At 38.3% G+C, this 23828-nt stretch overlaps 2 protein-coding genes and 1 long non-coding RNA gene across 5 annotated transcripts; 1 reads left to right on the top strand and 2 right to left on the bottom strand.

The window, feature by feature from the left end:
- Positions 1-1577: 1577 nt before the first annotated feature.
- LOC127647712 (uncharacterized) lies at positions 1578-11099 on the bottom strand. Its single transcript, XR_007971091.1, has 3 exons — positions 10954-11099; positions 9619-9784; positions 1578-2329 (listed from the first exon to the last, which is right to left on the bottom strand). It is a non-coding gene; the product is annotated as an uncharacterized LOC127647712 (long non-coding RNA).
- On the top strand, positions 9824-14317 carry psmc3ip (PSMC3 interacting protein). Its single transcript, XM_052132139.1, has 8 exons — positions 9824-11273; positions 11429-11529; positions 11691-11780; positions 11900-12011; positions 12111-12256; positions 12449-12502; positions 13961-14020; positions 14172-14317. The coding sequence occupies exons 1-8, from the start codon at positions 11252-11254 to the stop codon at positions 14226-14228; spliced, it is 642 nt and encodes a 213-aa protein (XP_051988099.1). The 5' UTR covers positions 9824-11251; the 3' UTR covers positions 14229-14317.
- Positions 14263-22805, bottom strand: LOC127647710 (max-like protein X). 3 transcript variants are annotated; one of them, XM_052132137.1, is made up of 9 exons: positions 22710-22757; positions 21857-21896; positions 21542-21631; positions 21336-21445; positions 20136-20238; positions 19941-20040; positions 16372-16573; positions 15783-15883; positions 14263-14312 (listed from the first exon to the last, which is right to left on the bottom strand). In XM_052132137.1, exons 1-8 carry the CDS (start codon positions 22749-22751, stop codon positions 15827-15829), a joined length of 744 nt encoding a protein of 247 aa, XP_051988097.1. In that variant the 5' UTR covers positions 22752-22757; the 3' UTR covers positions 14263-14312; positions 15783-15826. The 3 variants fall into 3 exon arrangements, with proteins under 3 accessions (XP_051988097.1, XP_051988098.1, XP_051988096.1); XM_052132138.1 differs by lacking the exon at positions 14263-14312 and having other exon boundaries at positions 15737-15883; positions 21857-21893; positions 22710-22805; XM_052132136.1 differs by lacking the exon at positions 14263-14312 and having other exon boundaries at positions 15737-15883.
- Between the last annotated feature and the right edge of the window lie 1023 nt (positions 22806-23828).

The raw sequence follows: 23828 nt of genomic DNA, 5'->3' as shown, positions 1-23828 counted from the left end.
CATAATATTGAAATACAAACAATGGTGGCCATATCTGCACAATTCAAATACAATAAAACAGTGTAAGAATGTGAAGCACCTACTATACTTCTACGGGAAATAATATTTCTGCATCAAATCAATGTGTGCATTTTTCAATTTGTCCAGATTTCCTGAGAATTATGAGATTTAAACTTTTTTGACCTGTTTCATGTGTATGACCGCACTGTCATGTTTGTTACAAATATTCCATGTACATTCAATGTGCTGCGCTGTGGGATGCGACAAAAGCCTTCTTCAAGAGATAAAAGCAGCTCCTACATACAGACGGGATCAAATACGTGAGTAAATCAGACCAGAAGACATCACAAAATCATTAGTAACTTCTGAATGAGAGATGTTTTCGGTGACGTGTGGGCGTGTGTACTCACCGGTCATACATCAGCGTCGCTTGTGTCGACCGTGTGGTCCGACCGTGAAACCGAGTCTCTAGGCCGGGGGTTGCTGTTGGTTATCGGCGGTTTTGGTGAAAAGCACTATATATATATATATATATATTACAATAACTTCACTGGCTTCACATAATTAAAGAACACGTTTATTAATAATATATATAAATATATAATATATAGGCCTATATATATATATATATATATATATATATATATATATATATTATTATTATTATTTTTTTTTTTTTAAATCACGCATTCACGACATGTTTTAGGAAAGTTGGTTTTACCCAGAGCCATATAGAGAGAGAGTTGCGACAACTCATGGAACGTTTTTTTTTTTACAGCAATGGCAGCTCGTGGAGCCTCTCAATAGTTCCCGGAAGTAGCAGCAAACACATGCCGCGCCGTAGAACAAACCGTTTGCGACGCACTTTGAAAAGGTGAGACGTTTAAAGAATAACATTATCTTATTCTGAATATTATCTGTACATCTAAATAAAAATAACTTGTAAATTAAAACCTTTATAGTTGAGTATTACTCATTAAATTAGGAGATAAGGGATGTTATCGGATAACTAACAGATTAGGCAAGGATTGGAGCTGGATAACGTTAGTAACGAACACCCTATTAATTGTAAAATCTGTTCTCTTGATTCCGTTTCATCCATCGTTTAAAAAAAAAAAAAAAAGTAATATCGTAATATATTACAATTTAAAATAACTTTTCTATTTTAATGTATTTTAAAATGTAAATTTACTCCTGTGATGCCCATGCACATCAACAAGTTTTAAAGTTGTTAATAAAAACGACTAGCTTTGTGTTGATATTGTAACTAGACAGTACCTTTTCAGAATAAATCCAGAAGAATCAAATATAAAAACATAGTATACACACAAGTTCATATACAGTATGTGTGTGTATGTATGTATGTATGTATGTATATATATATATATATATATATATATATATATATATAATATACACACATACATTTATTTACCTTTACTTAATGGAATTATCCCATTTGCATTCATTTCTGGAATATGTACATACCAGCTTGTGAGAATTTAATTATTTCAACAATCCCCTGATCTTTTAAATCATAATTAGAAATAAGTTTATTGACATATGCACACAAGGAAATCATACATATTTATTTGTTCAATAACAAAAGCTTCCAAGTACACACAAAAATTGACTTAAACTGAACAATACAATAAAAATTTGCAGATATGTCGGAACAAATCTGCTAATGGATTTAACAACAATCCCACATTATTCAGCTTTCAAAAGAATGGTAGCAAGACATGCCATCAGAACTAGTGGCAACAGTTCTCCACCGGATAGCACAGTGACACTGGAGGCAACATCTTCTGATATGCATTTCAGGCAGTGACGTTCAGAAGACACAGAGAAAAACATCACTGTATTTCTTCCCAGCTTGTCCATGTTCAAAGAGGCTGTGGTAGGGCACATAGCAGGCTTTGCAGTTAAAACAACTATGAAGATGATTCAGTGCACTACCTGTTTATCAGCACTCAGTGTCGAGAGCTCTTCCCAAGATGAACACACTGATCGACATGAAGTCCTGGGGTGGATTTATAAGACCGTCAGACAGCGTGCTGAAAGTCTGCAAGACAGCTGAGAGATTTCTTCAACAGCACACACTCACAAGGCCCATCTCTGTCCCCACAAAGGTTCTGGATCTCCATGGTGGTTCTGCATTCAAGGAACTTGAGGCAAACATGTTCAACCTAGAACCATACAACAATCACATCTTCATACTCGGTGCATTGCAGAAAGCTGCACAAACATCAGGCTCCACTTCATTGCCAAGGAAACATGTGCTGCATCACAGTCCAAACGGCTTAAGAAAACTCTGGGCAAGCTTGTACTGCAAAATAGAAGAAAAAAGAAAAGTTTGATATAAAGATCAAGAGCCGGTTGCACCAGCTATACGAAAGTTTAAACTTAGCCTAGTTGTGGCGTAAATGGGCACGAAGTCACAATTTATATGCACTACAAAATAACTGAGCGTTGCACCATTAAACTTCAGTACGACGTAAACCTAAGTATAAACTAAATATTTACAGAAGACTCAGAGCAGGTGTACCTGATGGAATAAAAAAGAAGACTGATATTTTATGACATGAATAAGCTCATGTTTTGCATAATAGGCATCAATCAATAATTGTGATTATGACAATTAATTGACTGTTTTAGGTGTTTCATAAATATGATGAATAATTACCATACAAACTAACTAATTAATTTATACACATTTTTACAAGCTTGAGTCATATAATAAAATAAGGGTATGATTTCCTTTTCAGGCTTCAAAATCATATGAATGACTGTCAAATATAAAAGTATAAAATGTTAAATAATTAAAATAATATCTTAATTATCAAAATATGTTTCTCAAGAGAGCTGCCCTTGTGACATCTGCAGTGACGGTTACGTGAGCAAAAAAGGTTTGTACATCAACCGTAACAATCAAATTGAAGTTCATGGATTTTTAATACTTCTGTGTACAAATATGAACGCTGCTTAATAGATCAATGCAGGTAAACGTCATATTATGCGACTACGCATCACTTTACGGAGAGTTTACGACTTACTAGTTAAGACTTTAAGAACAGGTGGAGCAACCAAATTAAGCACCGACTTAGTTGCAAACGAACTAGTAGTTACGAAGCCTTGAACTTTATACCCCAACTTAAGACCTTACACACAGCTATTTACTCAACCTCATGTCCTTCCAAACCTGTATGACTTTTTCGGTGAAACACAAAAGATGACGTTTTAAAAAATGTTTTTGTCCATATAATGAATGCCATTGGTGACCAAAACAAGCTATTTTGCTCACAATTTACTTTCCTTATATGGAATACAAAATACATTTTTGGGGGTTCTGCAAAAGAAAGTCACATGGATTTGGAAGGACATGAGGTTGAGTATATGATGACAGAATTTACATATTTGGGTCAACTTTTCTAATAATACTAAATGTTATATATGTTATACTATCTGAAACACAGTAATTTTATGAGACTTATATTGCATGTTGCAAAAGTATCTTCATTGCAAATAAAAACAGATAGTATAATATATTTTACTCTGTTAAAACAGCTCTTCTGTGAAGTCAGGCAGACAATGTCTCATACAGCTTTTCCTCCTGTTGCAAACCAATTCCAGTTTTATCTATAACATTTTATCTCTTCCGGAGAAGACCAGTCGAGCCCGAGGTCTTCCACGGCTTTGGACAGTATGCGGACGATTTCTGAGTCCATGCTGGTGCCCCTGCTCGTGTCCGCTAGTGTCGAAGGCGCGGGGTCGAAGGCCGAGCCCGGCCAGTCGTCGGATGCAGCGTCAATGGAAAGGCTGTCATCCTTTTCACCGTCGTCCCCTGACGCGCCGAACGAGACGAGACCCACCAATCTGGAGGGGTGCTGGTCTGCCTGCTTGAACTGAACTGGCGGCAGGGAGTCCTCGGGTGGTGGTGAAGCACGCGGGGACTGGCCCGGCGTGACGTCACTGAAGTCTGCGTGCTCTGGCGGCCTCCGTGAGCGGTGCTTTTTCTTGCGCGGCTCGAACAGAGGGGATGGCAGCACGGTGGTAGCAGGCTCGTTCGCGGCGAAGGCGGCAAAGCGAGCGTGCCGCTCGGTGAGGCCCAGGGAGTCACATTCGGGGCATCCGCCTCGAGTGAGAGCAGCTTCTGCGTGGTCAGGTCCCAGGCAGCGGGCACAGAAAATGTGACGGTCCCCGTCAGGAAGAGGGCCTCTGCGCGAGGCGCAGATCGAAGGCATTTGAAACAACGCCTCGAATTTGCTCTTTCACTAAAGGACAAAAAGCGTCGCAGAGGCGAACACTTGAAAAGTAGCTTTTAGTAAAAGGATATCAAGGTGATGCGCGCCGGATGGCGTAGCAGAAGGCTTTGAAGGCGGCGGCGTCCTTGTAGCAGTCCTGCTGTAGGCTTGTCGACGGCGGGCGAAAAAACTCCAATAATCCGGAGGATCCAGCGAAGAGAAGGTCTTTGCTGAAGGAGATTAAATCTAAAGAACTCTCATGCAGTGTTGCCAACTATTTTCAATGGAAAGTAGCTAAAGCCTGCTCGAAAAGTAGCTAAATGTCGCCAGATGACGTCATGTGTCATTAGCATATTAATGACGTCATCGTGTCGTATTTGCATTCTGCCTAATTTGTCGGTACTGTAGCCTACTTCAGTTTATAATAACGGTTATCTCCCCTAAACCGTGCTCATACTGTTTTTATATAAGTATATAGCCGAATGTCCAGTAAAACGGTTCTCAATTACATATTTTCTGTTAGACAACGGAACGGAACGGAACTTAGCTAACGTTACATGTTTATGAGTTTGAAGAAGGTTTATTGTTGTGTATGGATAAGTAAAATGTATAGAGTCTGTAAATATACGATCTGAAGTCGGAGAGTTCAGAAACCGAACCGGAATGAACTAAAACTCTTGATTAGTAGTGAATATAAGCGCATGCCAAGAAAAAACGGTCAAATTAAATGTTTTGAATTAAAACAAAGGAGAAGGCAGCTGCTATGTGATCACTGATTGGTTCCAGCTTAACACAGCGTGCACATGCGCAGCTCATTCATGTCTATGTCCGCTGGCGTGCAGTCAACGGAATGTGCTGCTCCTCTCAGCTCAGCCGCTCACTGAACAGAGCAGACGCAGCGGGGAAGTAAGACCTCACGCTTGCAGTACTGGCGATATTTGGAATTTGGAAAGTTGCTAAGGTTTGTCCAAAAAGTCGCTAGATTTGGCGCTAGTCGCTTTTTTGAAAAAATGTCGCTAAAGGGGTCTGAAAAGTCGCTAAAAATAGCGACAAAGTCGCTAAGTTGGCAACAATGCTCTCATGACGGGGCGCCTAATATATAGCCTTAGCCACGCCCATCTTGGCGGGCTCTGAGCGCGCGGGCGCGAAGCGTGCTCATTGGTCGCGCGTTCAGAGTCGCCCCGTCATTGGTTTGAACAAGTTGCCGCAGCACAGCCAATGACCGAGCTGCGCTCATTGCTGTCTGCTGTGCAGCTGCAATGCGTTTTACATAAAGACTTCAATATTTCTCGAGAAACTGAGTTTTCCCATAGCGTAAGCTACTTACGCAATAGGAGAGACCTCTCGAAAGGGAACGTTAGTAACGAACACCCTATTAATTGTAAAATCTGTTCTCTTGATTCAGTTTCATCCATCGTTTTTGGAATTAGAGAAACGGAGTCTAAACATATATGTTTTGCAGGGTGAAGTAAGTTGCATATTAGTTCAATATAACGTTTGACCACGTGTGACAGCGGTGGGTGGAAGTGGTAAAAATGAGGATATCAAGTTTGTTCCCTATTACACGTATTAAATAATACAATTCCTTAATAATACATCAGCAAGTGCATTGATGATGTCACTTTCTCCAAGACCATCACCACACGCTCCAACCAGAAGCCGTGGATGACTGCGGAGGTGCACACGCTGCTGAGGTCCCGAGACTCCGCCTTCAGAGCAGGCGATAAGGCAGCCCTAAGAACAGCTAGGGCCAAACTGTCACGGGCAATCAGAGAGGCAAAGCGCGCACACGCCCAGAGAATCCACAGTCACTTCCAGGACAGCGGTGACACGCGGCGCATGTGGCAGGGCATCCAGGCCATCACCAACTACAGGACAACATCAGTTGCCTGTGACAAAGATGCCTCCCTTCCAGATGCGCTGAACGACTTCTACGCCGGTTTGAAGTGCAGAACAACGTGGTGGCGAGGAAGTCCACCCCTCCTCCCAACGACCAGGTGCTCTGTCTTACCACGGCAGATGTGAGGAAAACTCTACGTAGAGTCAACCCACGGAAGGCTGCTGGACCAGACAACATTCCTGGCAGAGTGCTCAGAGGATGTGCAGACCAGCTAGCAGATGTTCTTACCGACATCTTCAACATCTCTCTGAGCAGCGCCGTTGTTCCAACGTGCTTCAAGGCCACCACCATCATCCCCATGCCAAAGAAGTCTTCAGTGTCCTGCCTCAACGACTACCGTCCCGTCGCGACTTACACCCATCATCATGAAGTGCTTCGAGAGGCTCGTCATGAGGCAGATTAAGACCCAGCTGCCCCCTCACTAGACCCACTGCAGTTTGGCGTATCGTTCAAACCGCTCAACGGACGATGCCATCACCACAACCCTCCATCTGGCCCTCACCCACCTAGACAATAAGGACTCGTGACGTTCGAATGCTGTTCATAGATTTCAGCTCAGCATTCAACACAATCATTCCCCAGCACCTGATTGGAAAGCTGAACCTGCTGGGCCTGGACACCTCCCTCTGCAACTGGATCCTGGACTTCCTGACTGGGAGACCTCAGTCAGTCCGGATCGGGAACAGCATCTCCACCACCACCACACTGAGCACTGGGGCCCCCAGGGCTGTGTGCTCAGTCCACTGCTGTTCACTCTGCTGACTCACGACTGTGCAGCAATGCACAGCTCGAATCACATCAAGTTCGCCGATGACACGACCGTGGTGGGTCTCATCAGCAAGAACAACGAGTCAGCATACAGAGAGGAGGTGCAGCGGCTGACGAACTGGTGTAGAGCCAACAACCTGTCCCTGAATGTCGACAAAACAAAGGAGATGGTTGTTGACTTTAGGAGAGCACAGGGTGAACACACTCCGCTGAACATCGACGGCTCCTCTGTGGAGATCGTCAAGAGCACCAAATTCCTTGGTGTTCACCTGGCGGAGAACCTCACCTGGTCCCTCAACACCAGCTCTATCACCAAGAAAGCCCAGCAGCGTCTCTACTTTCTTCGAAGGCTGAGGAAAGCAGATCTCCCAACCCCCATCCTCACTACATTCTATAGAGGGACTATTGAGAACATCCTGAGCAGCTGCATCACTGCCTGGTTTGGGACTTGCACCGCTTCGGACCACAAAGCCCTGCAGAGGATAGTGAGGACAGCTGAGAAGATCATTGGGGTCTCTCTTCCCTCCATCAAAGACATTTACAAAGAACACTGTATCCACAAAGCAACCAGCATTGTGGTCGACCCCACACACCCCTCACACAAACTCTTTACCCTCCTCCCGCCTGGCAAGAGGTACCGAAGCATTCGGGCCCTCACGGCCAGACTGTGTAACAGCTTCTTCCCCAAGCCATCAGACTCCTCAATACTCAGAGACTGGTTTGACACACACGTGTCCTGAGTTGCACTTTAATAACTGTCACTTTATAACTGTCTGCTACCTCAATAACTGCTATGTGCATAGAACATTATCTCATAGTATGTTATGTTTACATTTTTAGAAACTGTCATCTTTTTGCACTACTGAGTACTGGTCGGCGCTGCACTGTCTATTGTCCTGTTCATTGTCAGTAATTTGTTGTACTGTCCTGTACTTTTTGCACAAGTTTGCACGTGCACTTTATATAGGTATATATAGGTAGTTTATATAGGTATTTTATTTCGTTGTGTAGTTTCATGTGGTCCTATGTTGGTCCTTTGTTGTTTTTATGTAGCACCATGGTCCTGGAGGAACGTTGTCTCGTTTTGCTGTGTACTGTACTAACTGTATATGGTTGAAACGACAATAAAAACCACTTGACTTGACTTAATAAAGTGCACCCTATTGATATAAATTTAGTGTGAATTGAGTTTGCAAAATATATGGGTGGAGTGTTTTTAGGCATTGTGATTCAATTGACCATTAACAGTTACCTGTCTATATTTCAGCTCAGCTGAATTTTGGATTTATGTCAACAACAAAAAAACTCTTAAAATAGGGGAGCAGTTTTGAAAAAGGAAGCATACTAGGCTTAATGGGGAATCATACTAAATACCAGAACTGTATTATATAATACTACTTTATTATATAAGTAATCATACTTAACATGTATTTTATATATATGCACTGGGTGCTGGTAGATGGAGGATTAGTGATGCCACAGGACTGTTCTGTGATGGAGCATCAGTGATGATCACTATAGAGTTTGCCTGTGAGCATGTGCAGCTCCACACTTGGAGTGATTGCAATTTCATCCAAGGACAGCACACACTCCCTTTCAAGGTCTGCCAATCCATCTACCTTCAGTTTTATAAAATCAAATACCTCTGTCAACACACCAGGCTCAAATTTGACACATTCCATCCTTCTTTGCAGGGTTCTGATTGCTGGCAAGGGAATCTGCAATTCCTGTAGGGTCTTGTAACCAGTTAGACCGGCTGCAAAGCAAATTTTTAATGCCTTCTTAATTGTGTCATTGGTCCATTTCATCCCTTTTGTGGTTCGTCTTCCTAATGCCATAATTTGGTCTTTTGATAAAATTTGTTTTAAATTTTTGTCCCTAATTTTAATTGTTTTCTTGAGAGCTGCATTTTCCTTCTTTATTTTTCTTAGTGCTGCCTTTGCATTTTTTGATATTTTTTCTTGTCTCTTTAATTTTTTTAATAGACCCAGGTAACTGGCTGATGGCTCACTGGTATGCTGACTGGCTGCTGGCTGACTGGGTAGTGTCACCTGTCCCTGTCTCTCCTCTCTAGCCATGTCCTCTATTTCTTCACTGTCACTTTCCCTTCTCTGAGTGTCCTCATCCTTTTTTTCCTCAACCTTTGAAACTGATAGAGGCAGAATACATGGTATTGCTAATTTTGAGTACTGAAAATATCACATAACTTCAAAATTAGAAATATTACTTCAACTAGTACGAGTTTGTACTTATTATATATGTGTCACCTGTAATACTATGTAATACTATAGCTGTGATCAGCAGCGATGTGCTGTATGTTTACAGGTCTAGGGGTGCATCGTGGTGCAGGGGCCCTCCTCTTTTTACCACAGGCGATGCACAAAGATGGTGGGAATAGCATCTGGTCTCAGCCTACTCTTTAATTTTTTTGTCATGACAAATTGGTTTGCCTCAAAATGTGCCTGCAGAGTGATTTGAGTTTAGTTTCCACACACAACTTTGTCTACCCACATACTGTACATATCGCATGATGGTTAAAGGCACAGTTATAGGTAACACTGATGACTCCCTGCAATGTGACTGCACCCTTACCATGAGATTTAGCTCCCTGGGTTTTGCAAGGCTTTGCTTGGTCCTTATTTCTAGTAAAAAAAATTCCCATTGGGTTATTTCCATGTGAAAAAGTGCAAATAAATGTATAATTACCTCACATATTTTTTTGTTGTTGTAATTTTTATTTATATTTAGCTCCTGCTGACTTGAGCCAACCATTTTTTTCTCCTCTCCATGTCAGTGGGGAAGCCATACATTTGCACACATTTCTCTGAGCGATTGGAGCATCCCCATGCAGCACAGCAAACCATGGTGAAGACTATGCAACGACAACATGAAAGAAAGGACACATACAAAATGCTTGGCATGCTATTTAATTTATTAGAAATGTATTCATGAATTGCTGTAAATAGTTATTGCATTTATTTGAATAAAAATACAAAAAAAAAGTAATATCGTAATATATTATTACAATTTAAAATAACTGTTTTCTATTTTAATGTATTTTAAAATGTAATTTACTCCTGTGATGCCAAGCTGAATTTTCAGCCTCATTACTTTTGAACGGCAGTTTATATACGAGTATGCTTAAGTTGTTTTAAAGCTGAATATATTGTGTATATGAATAAGTATTGTAAGAATTATACATTAGATATATAATATTTATAATACATAAATAATTCTATTACTATATATAGAATTGTAAACAATAAGCTTAATTTCACTAAATTTTACATTTATGTAACTGCTGCGAATAGTTAATAGTTCATTGACCCATTGTGCGGTGCGAGCTGGAAATCACCTGTCACCAGCCTGTCTCTGTACTATCTGAAAAGTCATAAATATGACATTAGTTACCATGAGATTAGTGAAAACAATGAACATGAGGTAACATAAAAAGGCAACAGAAACCCTAGCCTGAAATAAGTTGAGGCAAATAACGTAGGCTAACACTAATCCTCAAATATTAGCTGATTTGATCTTTAAAAAAACAACATCGCTGTAACAACATACTCATGCTACATACATATGTCGGTGTGTTACATAAATATATAAAATAAATGCATTTATTGACTACTAATTACCAGAAATCGCAGTTCTGTCACTCTACTCTAACTGTTTTAAATGCCCGCCAAAGCACTTCCTGGAACTATCTGAAGTCTACGTGAATCACGTGACGATCAAGCGTTTAGAACTTCCGTTGTCGCAACTCTCTCTCTATATGGCTCTGGCCAGTGCCAACGGCTGCTGAAAAGGAAGTTCCGCCTAACAGGTAAAAGAGCCAATCACCTTTTAGATACAGATATCGCCTGTCAGTCAACTCGAGACAGCGCATGCGCATTATCTCTGCAAGCTTGCGAAATAGCATTTTTTTGGTTTGTTTTTTTTTAGCATAATCTAAGATAAAGAAGCACAATTTATGATAATATTGTTGTCAGGTTATATTGCTGATTTTATATGTGTTCTTTGATCGTAATCTTGACTCACCGTTTCGGAGATGTCAGTCTTTCCCCATTCAAGTTGATAGGAGCTGCTCTTGTATGCCGCTTGTTTACATAGAACATTTGCTGCCCAGCCTGCACGAGAGCGTTCGAAAAATGGCCGCCGAGTGGATAAACATGCTTTGAGAGGGCCTTCGTTTTAAAAACGATGCAAAAGAATAACCGGCGATATCCGACGGATATGACGCCATCGGTATCGTCACAACTCAACTCTACGCGCGAAAGCTGACTGAAGTGAACCACAGACGACTGCAGATCTTTTGCTGGTGTAAACTGAATTTACAATGAGCAAAAAAGAAAGTTCAGGTGCGTGACGCCTCAATAATTTACAAACAAGTGAATATTTATGACTTAATTTAGTTGTAATTTAATGAATGATAAAGCACAATTCCGAATCTGCTATCTCATTCATACATGTCATCTACAGTATACATGATTTACATATTTTCCCTCACAAACAGGTGTAGCACATATCCTCGCTTACCTGAATGAGAAAAACCGACCTTATAGTTCTCAGGATGTCTTTACCAACCTACAAAAACAGTATAGCTTGGGTAAAACGGTAAAAACAACAATATACATGTCTGAAGACAAAGTTTTCATCTCACCTGTCCATTTAATCACCGAGTGTTAAATGTGCACCCACAATCATTTTTTTGTGCAAGTCTATGCGTTTAAACTACATTATTTCAAAGTAACAATGCGTTTCTCTGAATTACACAGGCAGTGGTCAAAGCCATGGAGCAACTGGCCCAGGAAGGAAAGATTCGAGAGAAAGTCTATGGCAAGCAGAAGATCTACTTTGCAGATCAGGTTGGTCTTATTCCTCTACTCTCTGACACTATTTAAACAGGATGAAGACAGATTGCCCTTCATATTGGAGAACCAGTGCTGCTGAATCAGCATGACAGTTTTCCCTTTTGTCCCTTCAGTCACAGTTTGCCAACGTGAGTGATGCTGAACTTAAGGAGATGGACAGTCACATCACTGAGATCAACACCCAAGTACAGACTATTTCACAGAGCTGCAGGCAGCTGGATACAGGTGTGTACTCAAAAAGAAGGGTGACGCATCGGCTTCCTACATACATACCTGCTCAACTGAAAAAAGGAGACTTGTTTCTGTTAATTTTTCTGTCCACAGAGCTAAAGGAGCTAAACAGCTCATTAACCACAGCAGAGATGAAGGCACAGATCCGTGAGTTGCAGGCAGATTGTTCTGTTTACAGAGAGCGCCTGAACAAAATCAAAACAGCCACAAACCATGTGACCCCTGAGGAGAGAGAGAAGGTCTTAAAACACTGCTGCTCATTGCATTCTTGAATTTGCTGACCCATATGACAAATGTTAATAAGTTGTTAACTGCTGTAGAATTTGTTAAGGGTGGTTTAATCCTTAAAGTCAATGTTGATTCTTCTGCAGATTATTGTGAAACAGTGAACAGTATGTCATTTTCATTGACCTGAATGTATTGCTTTATAGGTCTATAAGGAGAAAGAGCTGTATGTGAAAGAGTGGAGGAAAAGGAAGAGATTGGTAATGATCCATAAAAACATTTGTTCACCCCAGCAAGTTCTAGCCAGCAGACAAAATGAATTTTGTGCCACCTCATTTTGATCTAATTACCGATTTATGTCTATGATGCCTATTTGACCTTAGCACCACATTTTATAATGAATGGTTACTGCAGTATTAGGTATTGGGATTTTTGCATTGCCGGTTATCTCTACTAATGGACATCTGACTGGAAACAATTAAATATAAAGTATACTCGCGGTAACCGTATGTGACCTATAATAATACAGAACATGTTCATTTAAATCTATTGTACTTGGGTGATTAGTGTATTTAGTTCAAAAGTCTTTTGTACAAATACAGTTGAAGTCAGAAGTTTACATGCACTTAGGTTGAAGTCATTTAAACAATTTATTTAACCGCTCCACAGATTTAATCACAAACTATAGTCGTTTAGGAGTTTGGAAATTGCTCCCAAGGATGAACCAGACATGTGGTGGTCTTGGCTGATTTCTTTTGATCTACATTGTGCATGAAAAAGTAATTTTCCAACAATTGTTTACAGACAGATTGTTTCACTTTTAATTGACTATATCACAATTCCAGTGGGTCAGAAGTTTACATACACTAAGTTAACTGTGCCTTTAAGCAGCTTGGAGAATTCCAGAAAATTATGTCAAGCCTTTAGGCAGTTAGCTTCTGATAGGCTATTAGAGTCAATTGGTGGCCTACCTTCAAGCTCAGTGCCTCTTTGCTTGACATCATGGGAAAATCTAAAAAAATCAGCCAAGACCACCACATGTCTGGTTCATCCTTGGGAGCAATTTCCAAACTCCTGAGGGTACCACGTTCATCTGTACAAGCAATAGCATACAAGTATAAACTCAATGGGACCACGCAGCCATCATACAGCTCAGGAAGGAGATGAACTCCGTCTCCTTGAGATGAATGTAGTTTGGTGTGAAAAATGCAAATCAATCCCAGAACAACAGCAAAGGACCTTGTGAAGATTCTGGAGAAAACAGGTAGACAAGTATCTATATCCACAGTAAAATGAGTCCTATATCAACAAAACCTGAAAGGCTGCTCAGCAAAGAAGAAGCCACTGCTCCAAAACCACCATTAAAACAGCCAGATTACAGTTTGCAAGTGCACATGGGGACAAAGATCTTTTTGGCGAATTTTCCTTTGGTCTACCAAATACTAACAATGTGTATGTAAACTTCTGACCCACTGGGAATAAAAGCTGAAATAGGTCAGTTAGGATCACTACTTTTATTTTAAGAATGTGAAATGTCAGAATAATAGTAGAGAGAATGATTTAAGACAGGGAATGTTTTCTACAATTAAATGTCATTAATTGTGAAGTTTAAATGTAAGGTGTATGTAAACTAATGACTTCAGCTGTATATGTTATTATAAGATAGGATGTGCACAGCATCAAAGGTATCAGAAATGGTAATTATCACTTATTGCCAGGTTTCTGATATGGTTGGAGCTATTTTGGAGGGCTACCCAAAGAGCAAAAAGCAGTTTCTGGTGAGTCATTCCTACCTTGAATTATCTGACAAGAGAAAACCATTTAGCCATTGCATCTGCAGTTAATGATCTCTAAATGTTCTGTCAGCATGTTTTTTTAATGTTGCCTACCTGAGCCTTTTCCTTTCAATTTGTGTATGTTTCAAATCAGGAGGAGGCTGGGGTTGAAACAGATGAGGACCACAAAGTGACAGTGCCCAACATCTGATAGGAGGACTTGCTGATTTAATTCAGAATCCATGAATACAGTTGTTGGGAAACCAGTAACTAGAGCAGCTCAGACACCAGATATCTGAAACAGTTGGAAAGTGAGGTAGAGGATTCTGTGACTTTGAGAGAAATGCATTGTTTATGAAATAAAATATACTTCAATTTATAAAAGTTATGTTGAGAAATGATAAAATAAAGTTTGTAAATAAGTTTGAACATTGTTTATTTTTTGATTAAAAATTATACTGTTACAAAAATATTTCAGATTTTCTTGAAGTCAGAAATGCAAAAGAACGAAGTATAGTTTAGCTCAGCATGACTTGGCCTCATTTTTGTGGGCAACCCCTTCTCTCCACTTAATGGTTTAAAATATCAAGACATCCCTTTTTCCAGCACAGGTCAAACTGTGATTGTACAATCGTCTGTTATTTAAAAGTCTTGATACAGAAAAAAAAATTTCCCTGAGATTTTAATTCTAATTTTCACTTTGCTTCCATCTGATAAACGTTCAATAAAATAAATATGTTTGGATAGTCACATGAAGTTGTTATGGATGCACTGATGTGACCGTGTCTTCAAGGACAGTTTATGCAGCACAGAGAGAACATACTAATCACAATGTCAAACCATTTACACAGGTTTAGAATAAAACACTGAAAATTGAGCTACACATGCAGAAAATATACAGAATGTGAAAATGCACGATTTGTCTTTCATCTGTTGTGCATAGATACTGCAATCTTTGATCACAGCATCCCAAGGAGAGGGAACTTTGAAACCTTAGACTTGGCCCAGCATTGTCTAACTTGGATATATTAAAGCATACGGGACAGTCCATTTTAGCTGATTCATATCAACCAACTGATATGAACAAAAGATACAAATATAACATACATGACAGTGCCTCCCCTTTAAAGTACTAGCCTGTACACAAAGGTGAAAATGTTGTGCTTTGGATAATTATTTAAACATGAGGTAAGAAGATAAATAAATGTAGTACACCAAGCTAACTCATAAAAGGTTTCCAATTCAGCAATGAGAGAGACATATTTCACACTTAAGTATGCAGGCTGTGAAGTTTTCTGAGAACTTCAGCATTTTTGATGGTTACTTAATGTCTCAGAATCACAACCACAAGCCTATGTGAAAATATGAATACTGATGAAGCAAAATTATATGATTAAGCTTTAGAACTAGGGTGTGTTCAACAACATTGTGAAGTAATCTTTAATTAGATTTCCACCCTCTATAAGTTATATTTAATATTCTTAATTTTAAGAATATAGCAAATATGCAAACACGTAGTACTTAAGTACTAGTGTTATAAGATGACAAATACACCAATGAAATGACAGCTGGTCTAAGAAAAGTGCATTCCACAGTTGTTGTCTGGGTTCACTGCAACAAACACTACCTGAAGAATATCATCAATACTTGCGTAACTTAACTAAAGCAAGTTCTTGAATGCACCCAAGTCCATTGGTGTGCTTAAGCCCTGCTGTAGAGTGTGTATGTGTGAATGGGATAATAGCTGGGTACAAGGATGTCACACCCTCAGTCTGAGAGGCTGGCTGGTAGACAGACAGCTCTAGAGTTTCAGTACATCTGCCCATTCACCTGCTGCAGCACAGTCACCACAAACTCTCTCAGTGTCTGTCAACAACACAGAAAACAAGGTCAGTCTGCGAGTTTTCAATGAGATTACCAATGCCAGTGAAAGAGGAACACTTGAAGGGTTCTGGAGCTGAAGTTTCTTGTGTAGTGATTGAGATTATGTGTAATGCCTCAGGGTGAAGATGCGTATCCGAGTTGGTTTAAGTAGTGTTATGAATACTTTTTATGACATGAGTTTTGTGTTTATAAGAACAGTTCACCCAATAATGGATGATAACAAGGTTATCAGAGTTGGCGTTGCACTTCATCCAAGATTCTTTTAGATCTATGCATCATATCACATTATATTTGGACACGGGACCATTAAAGCAAGTTCACACTCATGCACACAAAAACGGATACAGAATTTTCATTATTCTCTGGAAACATTTTAGATCCCTGAATTGATTGATTGTGTATTGATTTGCATCTTAGTGTGAATTCAGAATAGGCCTTAAATGTGTGAGCATGTGCACTTTGGGAGGTACCTGGGGTTTGCAGTGCTCCTCGATCCAGCTGAAGACACAAGCAGAGAGTTCTTGAAAGCTGCTGACAGAGACGGAGGCACTGAAGGACTGGAACAAAGAGTCCATGATGCTCTGAAACACGCTAAACTTCACCTGATCTGACACCTGCTCACTGCCCTGCTGAGGGTTATTCTGATGGGCTTTCACAATGTGCTCATAGTTCCTGAAAAACATAAATATTTGTAAGAGGGTGGTTGTGATCATGTAAAATACACTTGGGTTGATTGCGTGAGTCAAAAATAACATCAAGTAATTTATATTTTTCATTTACTGAGCTAAGGGGGTGATCAGAGCTTCATGGTTTCCTTGCCTTGTCCAATCTAAGTGACCTTCAGCTACCGTTTAAATGAATAGAATCAGATTAGCTTTGCTGTTGGAGAGGTGCTGCTACTACCCATGGCCAGTATTGGAAAATCATGTTACCATCCTAGATGATTGTAAATTTTTTCTTCAGTATTTCTCTAATTTTGTTCAATCTAAAGGGGTGTTTGCTATCATTGCATAAGACAGTGACCGCTATAAAAACATAAATAGGCAAGGAAACTTTATTTATATAGCACATTTTATAAACAATGGTCATTCAAAGTGCTTTACATAAAAATGATAAAGAAAATACAAGATACATCAAAATCAAGATAATAAAGATAAACATTCAAAAATAAATGAATCCCGAAAAAGTAAAGGATATTGATTATAATTCATGGTTTAAATTTGTAATGTAATATCATTATATGTCATAAATCATGTTATTTAATTTTTTAAAATCTTTTTAGAACAATAAAATAGCTTTTGTACCTCTTAGTACATTTGTAAAGCCAAACCATGATCATATGGCAAAATATTGGTATTGGCCTATAGTTTTTGTTAAAATCGGTATCATATTGACCAAAAATTTTCATTTTGGTGCATCCCTAATAGGTTTGCAGCGGTATACCGGTTTGAAAATGTACGGTTATCATACCATGTATATTTGCTTATCTACGGTATTGAGAAAAAAATGCAACCGGACAGAGAATCTCACATGCGCGTGCACATCTCCTTTATTCCTTGTCTGCCTGTCAGACTCGTCAACTTGCGTCACACACACACATATACACATACACACGCGCGCGAAAATGTCTGAGAGAAGCGAGGGGATCTGAGTGTGTGTGTGTGTGAGTTAAATCAGTGTTTCTCAACTGGTCTATTTGGACTGGGTCGCTCGCGGACAGCAGGGTAAGAACAATGCCATGGTTCTCCCATTGAAGATATTTCGGCGGCCGCCCAAGTGATAGACTATTTAGGACTGCTGACGCAGATTTAATGATAATCTCAAAAACAGCTAAAGCAGACATGGTTTGATGTGGCCCGCGGCTCATTTATCGTAAAAGCGTATTTATTTTTCATTCGATATTTCAGTTAACTTGCATTGGGACCTAAAGTGTCTCCACAAGCGTTTAACATTGTGGAGACAATTAATTAATTAATTAATTAATTAAATTAATTTTTAATTTAAAATTAAATTAAACATGCTCAGGGTTGCCAGATAAGAGAAGAAACACCCCCAGTTTGAGATTTATATTTGTGCAAATTGGAATATTCCACCTAATGTAATACTTATTTTGTGCAATCTGGGAACCATGCACGTGAGTGCGCTATTTCTATCTGGCTTTCCCCTTTGAACAAACTTAGTGATCTGTAGTGCAATATTCTGCTCAAGGAAAAGTGTTATACGGCTACTCTGTGTCCATTCATGAGGCTGCTTGTGATGTTTGCTGCTACTAATTTTGCAGGTAAAACTTCTCAGTGATTAAATTAAATATAAAAGTAGATCTCGGCATCATTGACACATGGAGGGGTTATCATTGACATGCAAGCAAAAGCAAGCCAGAGATGAATATGTAAATTTATTTTTTATTTGTGCAAAGTAAACTCGCCCGCTTTGCGACAAACATTAAAAGTTTTATACATTTCTTTTTTTATTATTAAAACTGAATAATAAATTAACAGGGAAGTAGAAATGGCAAAATAAATGTATAATCTCTACCTTTATCCAGATTATGCCTGATAGAAAAGTATCTATCTTTGTAGAGCAATATAATACTTTAGGTAATTGCAGAATAGTCTCATTAGTCACAGATACACTTCAGAAAATTGCACAACTATTTCTGGGCTTAAAAGATACAAAAACCAAATCAATGCAGAACATTGTATCTCAAAAGCATTACAATGTGGCCCCCCCATGCACTACTTACAGCCTGATGTGGCCCCTTTACCAAAATAGTTAAAAATATTAATAATTACACACAATCACCTTTACAAATTTGTTTCAGGATTTTACATGAGTAAAAGTAACTGTTATATTTTGACAATGTTCTAGTTTCATATGAAATAATCTAAAGGTAGAATCTATTAGACCTCATTTTATATCAACAGTGGCAGTTGTAGTTAAAGTTTCAAGATGTGTTTCAGCTTTTCATAAATACATTCATTTATTATTATTATTACTATTATTTAAGACCAGCACACTGACATAACCATGGTAATGACGAGCCTTTCCTTCTGTGTAATATGTGTATAAATATTTAATATTAGGTAACAAACAGGATAATAATGTGTTCATATAATTAAATATGCTCTTCAATTTTTAAAAGGGGGAGAGAAAACTTTCTGTAGATTTTGACATCAACAACAAAAATAATGTCACTTGATGCATGTCCTTGTACCGGAAAACCATGAACAAAACTATGCAACATAAAAGGAAATGCAATCCAAGACACATTAAATACAGGTTATGTTTAATCTATGGCAGGTCGATACTTGATGTCCAATGTAAAATCTGTCCTGAAGCAAAACCAGTTGAGAAGCTCTGAGTCTGACCTCACTGTGGCGCACCTACAGTATATGTTAACTGTTAATAATCATTGGACATTACTTCAAAAGCTCACACAGCTAATGTTATTTTTCATTTAGTAGTTCATTTAACATGTAAACTGACATGCTTTAGTTATATAACATGTTATAGTTACATGATATTTTTTATCATGTTTATAATTCTGTTTATTATAATTCTGTTAGTTTTCATATTTATTCTGTTTATGTTATTTTCAAAAGAGAGACTTTTTTTTTTTACACATTCTTCAATAAAATAAATGGGTTCAAGTTTCAATTATAATAAAGTGTTTGCTCAAAATAAATAAATAAATAAAATAACCCTTCTGTTTTCACTGATAATAGTAATTGTATAATAGTTTATACCATGATACTGTGAAACCGTGATATTTTCTGAGATGGTTATCATACTGTGAAAATCTCATACCGTTGCAACCCTAATCCCTAATTATCTGGAAAATATTTGTGCAACTTTGTTGACAGCTTACATACTACATATATATATATATATATATATATATATATATATATATATATATATATATATATATATATATATATATATAAATAAATATATATATACACACTTTTTCTTTCTCTCTAAAGAAGTTACTGACATCTGCGGGCCTCATCTGAATATTGTTTAACCAACCACTCACGTTTTCATAATTTTCAATGCCATCACCTCCTTCCTAAGTGTGGAAACTTCCTCTTCCTGCTTCTTCTTTTCCTTGTGGAGAAACTGAATGTAGTCGATTGCTGCAAACACATACATGTTCACAAGTTGCTGAGCCATACAGTTCCAGGCTAAAAGACATGTGACAATGAAATTCTTCAAGTTTTATGGTTCTCACTTTTCTGCAGGACTGTGGCTTTACTCATCTTCTGCGTGGCCATGGCAAACTCAGACTGCTGCTGGCAAGTAGGCACGATAGACTGCAGGTCATCATAACCTTTCTGTTAGGACCGAGATTAGAACAGGCAAACTGGATTCACTGGCTTTCTTTGCACTGTATACCTTGTCAAAAAAAGCTACTGATAAATTAATTACAGTTTTTGGAAAACTGGGAGTTTGCTGACCCAAACATAAAATCAGCCCTTAAACATTACCTGACAAAATGAAAGTCTAATCAATATACTGCCATTCTGCCCGGACATGTAAAAGCTGATTTATATTTCAGCGTCAAACCTACGCTGTAGGCTAAGGCTGTTATGCCGTTATATATATATATAGCCATAACACAGACCACAAGAGCAGTGTTTATTCCACTTTGTAACCAGAGACCTCACCCTGAGATGATAACAAGGAAATCAGAGTTAGCGTTGCATTTCATCCAAGATTATTTTAGATCTGTGTATCATATCACATTGTATTTGGACACGGGACCATTCCAGCAATTTTCTTAAAATTCATGAAGTTTCATGAAGTTACAAGCACACACTTCTGTCTTTAATCTGTTTACAGTTTATAAACTCTTAACACTTTTTTCTCAGGGCTTTTACTTGATATTTATTTGATATTTGAGTTAAATAACGTGTTGCATTGTACCGGTGAACTTCCCGATCTGCACAATGTTTTGACCATATGTTTGACAGCAGCGTACAGTGATGATCATATTTAATAAATTATGGAACACTTTGTACGCAAGGGAGTTACATTTCCCATAATGTAAAGTCTTTAAAACGGAACGTCAAAATATGTATTTATTATTAAGCGACTCAAGTGAGCATGAATACAGTATTTTCCTCATTTATTTTCTCCCTCCAATGCAGGCAACATGTATAACAAATAATATGTGCCTAAATTTCAACATGTTCACATACTTTGAACTAACGCTACAATAATTTAATAATCCACGAATTGCTTACATTGCCATTGTTTATTTATGAATGTATTATTCGCATTTTGACTGTACTCACAGAATGACGTAAACAGACCAATGCAGAACTTATAAATACAAACCAACATGTTCGCCACTATGTGAAGCCTAGTGTAAGTATAAATCAGCTTTAAGGCTACAGTACAACTAGATTTCATTGTCTGTCTCTCTTACCTTGATGGCATCCCTTCGTTTCTGCTCTGCCTGCGTGTGCGCCTGTCTCCTTCGGTCTTTATAAGACTCCTTATAGGGGGTCTCATGTCTGTTGTCACTGTCTTCATCATCTGAACCGAAAGAGAAATACTCGTTATCTTTCATACAAACAAGTTTATTTTAATACAGAGTACTGCAGTAGACATGTAGATTAGAGGTATTATCACCTGTATTTGGTACTGAAGAGGCACTTGTGGATCCGATGCTGTTGGCTCTTGACACCACACTTCCTTTGCGAGCACTCTCTGCAAAGAAGCCTAATAGAATAGATACATGTGAATAAGTCTTAAGAATTTAAACGTATAAATTGTGTTGTATTTTGTTTAAGACCAATTACTGCTTGTGTTTTATTTGCTATGTTTTATGGTTTGATAATTGTAGGTTTAACATTTATTTTAGTTTATAAATTTGGAGAAAACCAATTGTAATTCTATGACACCATAGTGAGTCTTTCCAAAATTATTTATAGCTCAGCTACTCACTGTGGTCGAAGCCGCTGTCACTGAAAGTGCCATCTGTCTGCTGAGACATGGTGATAAGCAATGCAGAAAGACAAAATGAACAGTCAAAAACAGCTAGACTTTACTTCCAACTAATGATCACACATGCTAAATGATCCTGACTTGTCCTGTCTTACCTTTATCTAGGACACCTCTAACTCCCCATTGTGATGTGCCCCAAAATAACCACCAAGAGGTGATATTTAAAATTCATGCATAGTATTGCTCCAACCCCTCAGATTGAGCAATCACAGTCATATTATCAAGCTGTCTTTTACAGCCAGTGAAAATTAGGGCATATTTGTTTGCTTGAATAAAAACAGCATTGACTCAAGAGAAAACATATAGTGACTGTTTAAATACAAGGCTGTCTCAAAACAAGCTGCCTTGCCTATCTAGACAGCGTCATAAGTGTTGGATTTAAACTTTAAGAAAGTCCCAAAAGGTTTTCTAGATTCTCACTAAATTCTGAGACACATAAAGGGAAATTCAATTTAGCCAACATGCTAACATGGCAAATTCAACATTTACACATCTGTCAAATAGTTTCCTTTCTTCTACTAGCAATTCAAAAAGTCAGTTTCAGCTCATAGTAGTTTGGGCTTGTTTTTGCAGCGATTTGTTGTCTAAATCAATGCTAAATAAACAATATTTAAAGTTAAATCACGTGGGCAGCAGGATAATTTTTCAGTTGACGGCTAGCCAGCTGAGCTACAGAGTGAAAGCGACTATTACAGACCTACACAGATGATCATAAACACACGTTACAACGGCGATTTGGAGGAAAGTAGTGGAAAAATCAACAATGTGTAATTATTTGAGTAGTTTTGCTTACTTTGAGCCAGGGGTCCTCCGGCGACGCGCTGTTTTCCGTCATGCTGGAATAAACAATGACAGGATGTTTGGGACTGCGCCCCCTGCAGACCGTCGAGAAGCGTCCGCTCAGCTGTCGTCTCATTGGGACTCAGTTCTCACAACACCAAACGTTTTTATCGAACAAACGTAAATTAAAATGTCAGAAAGGCAGTCTGGATCGTATTTCCTTTTACTTTGTATAGTTTTGGTCATGCCTTTCGAGGATGAAGGCTGGACAGTAACTTCTCATTTTCATTTGTCAAGAACAAAAGATATGGGAAGAGTTGATAACCAGACCTAAACCACTGGTCTACTGGCTCTACCTTTTTACTGAGACTGAATACTTTTATGGTTATATATATATATATATATATATATATATATATATATATATATATATATATATATATATATATATATATATATATATATTATATACAATGTATATAAATACATTTTCAGGCCTATTAAGTGCAATAATCATACAGCAATTCTTTATTATATATACTAATAATATATATATATATATATATATATATATATATATATATATATATATATATATATATACAGGTGAAACTCGAAAAATTAGAATATCGTGCAAAAGTTCATTAATTTCAGTAATTCAACTTAAAAGGTGAAACTAATATATTATATAGACTCATTACAAGCAAAGTAAGATATTTCAAGCCTTTATTTGATATAATTTTGATGATTATGGCTTACAGCTTATGAAAACCCCAAATTCAGAATCTCAGAAAATTAGAATATTACATGAAATCAATAAAAAAAGAAGGATTTTAAATACAGAAATGTCGGCCCTCTGAAAAGTATAATTATGCATATGTACTCAGTACTTGATTTGGGCCCCTTTTGCATTAATTACTGCCTCAATGCGGCGTGGCATGGATGCTATCAGCCTGTGGCACTGCTGAGGTGTTATGGAAGACCAAGATGCTTCAATAGCGGCCTTCAGCTCTTCTGCATTGTTTGGTCTCATGTCTCTCATCTTTCTCTTGGCAATGCCCCATAGATTCTCTATGGGGTTCAGGTCAGGCGAGTTTGCTGGCCAATCAAGCACAGTAATACCATGGTCATT

Source organism: Xyrauchen texanus, chromosome 8, assembly GCF_025860055.1.
Source record: "Xyrauchen texanus isolate HMW12.3.18 chromosome 8, RBS_HiC_50CHRs, whole genome shotgun sequence".
NCBI classification, from domain to species: Eukaryota; Metazoa; Chordata; class Actinopteri; order Cypriniformes; family Catostomidae; genus Xyrauchen; species Xyrauchen texanus.
Note: the sequence above shows the minus strand (reverse complement) of the source record. Positions and strands in the feature narration are given on the sequence as shown.

What these genes read in the sequence shown, in the direction of transcription:
- psmc3ip (XM_052132139.1), top strand. Translation starts at nt 11,252, where the DNA reads ATGAGCAAAAAAGAAAGTTCAG. An exon ending in AGATCTACTTTGCAGATCAG is followed by an intron (nt 11,781 to 11,899) that starts GTTGGTCTTATT and finishes TTGTCCCTTCAG; the next exon opens with TCACAGTTTGCCAACGTGAG. An exon ending in CCCCTGAGGAGAGAGAGAAG is followed by an intron (nt 12,257 to 12,448) that starts GTCTTAAAACAC and finishes ATTGCTTTATAG; the next exon opens with GTCTATAAGGAGAAAGAGCT.
- LOC127647710 (XM_052132137.1), bottom strand. Translation starts at nt 22,751, where the DNA reads ATGACGGAAAACAGCGCGTCGCCGGAGGACCCCTGGCTCAAA. An exon ending in TGACAGCGGCTTCGACCACA is followed by an intron (nt 21,632 to 21,856) that starts GTGAGTAGCTGA and finishes CTATTCTATTAG; the next exon opens with GCTTCTTTGCAGAGAGTGCT. An exon ending in AACGAAGGGATGCCATCAAG is followed by an intron (nt 20,239 to 21,335) that starts GTAAGAGAGACA and finishes CGGTCCTAACAG; the next exon opens with AAAGGTTATGATGACCTGCA.